Below are 4,633 nucleotides of genomic sequence, written 5' to 3' on the forward strand. Positions count from 1 at the left end.
TGTTTTTCTATGTGATTACGTACCCGCCAGCTTTGAGGATTACATGGATTAATGGAGCATGCTTGACTTATGGAAGTAGACATTTTCGTCAACCAGTTGACTTAGCCAATTTTCTTTTGTCAACCATGTAGAGCAAGCACATAGTTATTGCGTCGACAACGAATTACAAAAATTCAACATGCAGTTGGATCATAACGACTTGTGTACGTTTTAACCTTCCATTAATTGATAGATTATCGAACTGTTCATGGACCGGACCGCAAAAGGGTTTTCCGATTTGAACCGCCGTACAAAGATCCATTTCATTTGCGTCTGATTTCTAACGCAAATTAAGGCCATTCCCTCCATTTAAATCCTTCCCCTGCGTTGCCTCGTAGCACCACTGCGTCTCTCTCTTTATTCCTACGTCGATCTGTTTCGGGATAGAAGGCAATCGGCGGAAGTAGAAGGATGGTGAGATTGCCGTACCTGATCGCGCTCTCCACCCTCTTCAGCTACGGCCTCCTCTTCGCCTTCGGCCAGATGCGGGATTTCTTTCGGAAGCTCATCGACTTGTCCAAATCCACGTCCGAAGACCTCAAGGTTTCTACTTTCATTTGCGATCCTCGTCTCCAGCTGCTGGAATTTTTCGTCTTTTTCTTCGATTGAATAATAGTGGATTTTTTGGTGGGGGAGTTCTAACTAGGCTTGAACATTCGTTTTTTTTTTTTTTTTTTTTTTTTTTTTGCAACAGGGGTATGCGCCCATCTGCTTAGGGCTCGAAGATTTTTACACCCGACGGCTTTATCTCCGGATTCAGGTATGTCCTATCGTTCTTCCTCTGCCGATTTCCTTTTCAAATTTCCATATTGTCATCGTTTTGTTTATCTTTCCATCCTGCAACTTAGATATGGACGTTCTAGTCTTGGTGAATCCTCGATCTATTTGCCTCACCTGATTCCTTCATCTTTTCACTCTTGAACTGGATGGGGAAAATGAGTGATACTAGAACATGTTGTTTGAAACAATGTACGATGTCGACCAATTTATTTTAGTTGTCTTTGATGTTTGCTCATGGCATTCAATATTTCAAATTGAATAATTCTAGTATTCGACAAATCTCATCGGGAAATATACAGGAACCAATTCTAACAACTATCTTGCATCAATTTCTTGTCTCATTTCACAATCTCAACTTAAACCAGATTAGTTTTGCAACAAAACTAATACTTAAGCCAGATGAGAATGACACTAGATATTCTAATTTTCTTGTACTTTTTATTTCACGACAACGTTGGTCTGCATCAGTCATGCAAAAGCACCTTTATTAATTTATAATTTGGTACCTTCTTTTAATAACTCTTGCTGGTACTTAGTAGTCTTTGAACAATGTAATGAAGACATTGTAATTTGGCAGGATTGCTTTAGCCGGCCAATTGCAAGTGCACCAGATGCTTGGTTTGATGTGGTTGAGCGTTACTCTAATGACAATAACAAGACACTTCAGTAAGATTTTTTGTTATCAATTTTGTTGAGTAGATATGTTATTGATATCTATTTGGCTATCAAAAATTAATAGTCATAATAGAATGTTGAATAGATTTATTTCCACATGGAATATTTATTAGTTATAGGACATTATGTTTGCTTTGAAAAACAAAACAATATCATATTGCATCCCTCAACAAATACAGGACAACTTGTCTGAAACAGAGAAAGGAGCATCACATCTACTGATAAGCTAAGGGAACTACAAATCATCTTGGGAACAATAGAGAATAGTCTATATTCAATCTAAATTTAGCTAGTTTGTTTGTTGTTTTCTCATTTTCAGAGTGATTGACTATCAATGCTCGATAACAATTTTTAGCATAACTATTTGTTAGTATCCCTTAAAATTGCAAATTGTTAATTCTTGCAGTCGGACATCAAATACTACTAAGTGCTTAAATCTTGGATCATACAACTATCTTGGATTTGCAGCAGCAGATGAGTACTGTACACCTCGTGTTATTGAATCTCTGAAGAAATACTCACCCAGTACTTGTAGTGCTCGTGTTGATGGTGGTATGAATGCTCCTGCTTATTCCGTTAATTACAGAATGAAATTTATCATTTAGATTAATCTCGCATGGCGGGAGCTTCGTGCACCGGGCTGCCCTTTATTAATCTCATTAGTATATGTTTTTTATCAGGGACAACAAATCTACACACTGAACTGGAAGAGCTAGTTGCAAGATTTGTGGGCAAACCAGGTGCCATACTCTTTGGAATGGGCTATGTGACAAACTCTGCAATCATCCCTGCTCTTCTGGGAAAGGTTTGTATTACTTACTAGTCTCCCTACTGTTGAACTTTAAAACTTTAGTCCTGTATTAGTCCTTTTACAGACCAAACAACACTGTTTATGGTTGTTCTTAGGGAGGATTGATAATCAGTGATTCTTTGAATCATAACTCTATTGTCAATGGTGCCCGAGGATCTAGTGCATCAGTACGTGTTTTCCAGCATAATTGTAAGTTTTAAGCTGTCAAATATTAAGGTGTTCACATCTGCACGTTATTGTTCACATATTTACTTGATTTTAACTCATGTTCCACTTTGTGCAGGCCCATCACATTTGGAAGAGGTGCTAAGAGAGCAGATAGCTGAGGGACAGCCACGCACACATAGACCATGGAAAAAGATAATTGTTATTGTTGAGGGCATCTACAGCATGGAAGGAGAGCTCTGCAAACTTCCTGAAATCATTGCAGTGTGCAAAAAATACAAGGTTTGGCAAGCGCTTAATATTAAATTTTGATACTAATTTGCATGCATCTAGCTGAATCAGAAATGAGAATTAAAATGGAGGAAATAAAGCAATCCAACCTAAAAACCTAATTTGTTTGTGATGACAGGCATACACATACTTGGATGAAGCCCACAGTATTGGTGCAGTTGGAAAATCAGGCAGAGGGGTTTGCGAGCTCCTAGGAGTGGATACAGATGATGTGGATATAATGATGGGAACGTTTACAAAATCCTTTGGATCCTGTGGAGGCTACATTGCAGCATCAAAGGTCCTCTGTTTGTTGAACCAAATTTCACTAAATTTAATAAAAGAAAAAAAATAGGGCCAAGTTAAGATGTACTTGCTAAATTCTTATATCTTATTCAGGATATCATCCAGTACCTTAAGCACACTTGTGCTGCTCATCTCTATGCCACATCTATGTCACCCCCTGCTGTGCAGCAAGTTATCTCTGCAATTAAGGTTATCCTTGGAGAAGACGGTTCAAGTAGAGGTAGGCAAGGATTTGCCTTTGATGCATCCATTTTTCCAGTAGTTAAGAATGTTCTCTGATCTTTTTTAAAGGACAAACTCAGTATTTCTGGTTGGCGTGGTTATTCTAGGTGCACAGAAACTTGCTCGCATTCGAGAAAATAGCAACTTCTTTAGGTCAGAACTCCAGAAAATGGGATTTGAAGTTCTTGGTGATAATGATTCTCCAGTCATGCCAATAATGCTTTACAATCCTGCAAAAATCCCAGCCTTTTCAAGGGAGTGTCTTCGTCAAGATGTAAGCATTGTAGGACTAGTTTGTTTGTATGTTATACCTGTATCTCTTATAATGTTGGCTAATAATGACAGATTAAAAGGAATTTGCCGATTAAGTTGTATGATGGTTTGCACATTTAGGTGCCCTATGGGAAAGTTTCTACATGCATAAACTTTACATTTACCTTTTAAAACCCATTACTGACTGAGGCATTGTTTAAGAGAAATTACCCGTTTAAAGTTTGCATATTTAGCTCCCTTTCGTTGACAAGTGAGGTAATACTTCCATGTGCATGGACATATTTTATATTTCCATTTTCATACTCCTTCCATATCTTTCATGGTCTGCCACTGGTTGACATTTTTATTGACACTGTAGGTAGCAGTGGTGACTGTTGCATTCCCTGCAACACCTCTTCTTCTTGCAAGAGCTCGAATCTGTATATCTGCTTCACATTCTAGAGAAGACCTGATGAAAGGTCTGGAGGTGAGGTAGCATCGTGATCAAGTTTAAAAGATGTGCCAGTTCCTTAAATAAATAGTTACCGTGATCTTCTTCTACTCCTTTGTGCACTTCCAGGTCATTAGCAAAGTGGGCGATCTTGTGGGCATCAAATACTTCCCTGCAGAACCACCTAAATGTGTTGAAGAGAGCGAGAAGGCTTTGTCGTTGAAAAGAAAAGCTGTTGATCCACTGGAAACATTGGGGCAATACAACCACGTCTTTTGTCCTCTTTGAAATGGGTTTATTTCGAATAAAACAAAAAGTGGTCGATTCCATAGGCTGTTTGTCGGTGTTCTGTGTGCATTCTTCATTTGACACAGCCTGCTTAGAATGTTTCTTACTGGTTTGTCCATTACCATCTTAGTATTTGTTTATTGTAAGAACTTTACAATCCCTAAATTTACTATCATGAATTTTATTGAGTGACATTGTATAGGATTTTGAATTTCTTGTGTTTCCCATCTTTGAGTGAATCATACATAAATTGTTAGTTAGAGCCCTAAAGTCAATCATATGATGATTGTTGTATGGACTCATTGTGTCATATCCCTATATATAAATAAAGGCATTTCTTTTTTGTTATTATACTTACTCGTATTGGTGCCAGA

General features: G+C 38.0%; 1 protein-coding gene across 2 annotated transcripts; it reads left to right on the forward strand.

Annotated features, from left to right (window-relative positions):
- Positions 1-396: 396 nt before the first annotated feature.
- Positions 397-4,348, forward strand: LOC141819458 (long chain base biosynthesis protein 2a-like). Of its 2 annotated transcripts, none has more exons than XM_074706754.1 (12): positions 397-582; positions 734-799; positions 1,397-1,485; positions 1,901-2,046; positions 2,175-2,299; positions 2,401-2,494; positions 2,589-2,752; positions 2,880-3,041; positions 3,140-3,266; positions 3,376-3,542; positions 3,900-4,012; positions 4,101-4,348. In XM_074706754.1, the coding sequence occupies exons 1-12, from the start codon at positions 451-453 to the stop codon at positions 4,192-4,194; spliced, it is 1,479 nt and encodes a 492-aa protein (XP_074562855.1). In that variant the 5' UTR covers positions 397-450; the 3' UTR covers positions 4,195-4,348. The 2 variants fall into 2 exon arrangements, with proteins under 2 accessions (XP_074562855.1, XP_074562854.1); XM_074706753.1 differs by having other exon boundaries at positions 3,900-4,007.
- The last annotated feature ends 285 nt before the right edge of the window (positions 4,349-4,633 follow it).

This window comes from Curcuma longa, unplaced genomic scaffold (genome assembly GCF_044706935.1).
Source record: "Curcuma longa cultivar G26 ecotype Majalengka, Jawa Barat unplaced genomic scaffold, ITB_CL_G26_1.1 contig_6673, whole genome shotgun sequence".
Taxonomy (NCBI): domain Eukaryota; kingdom Viridiplantae; phylum Streptophyta; class Magnoliopsida; order Zingiberales; family Zingiberaceae; genus Curcuma; species Curcuma longa.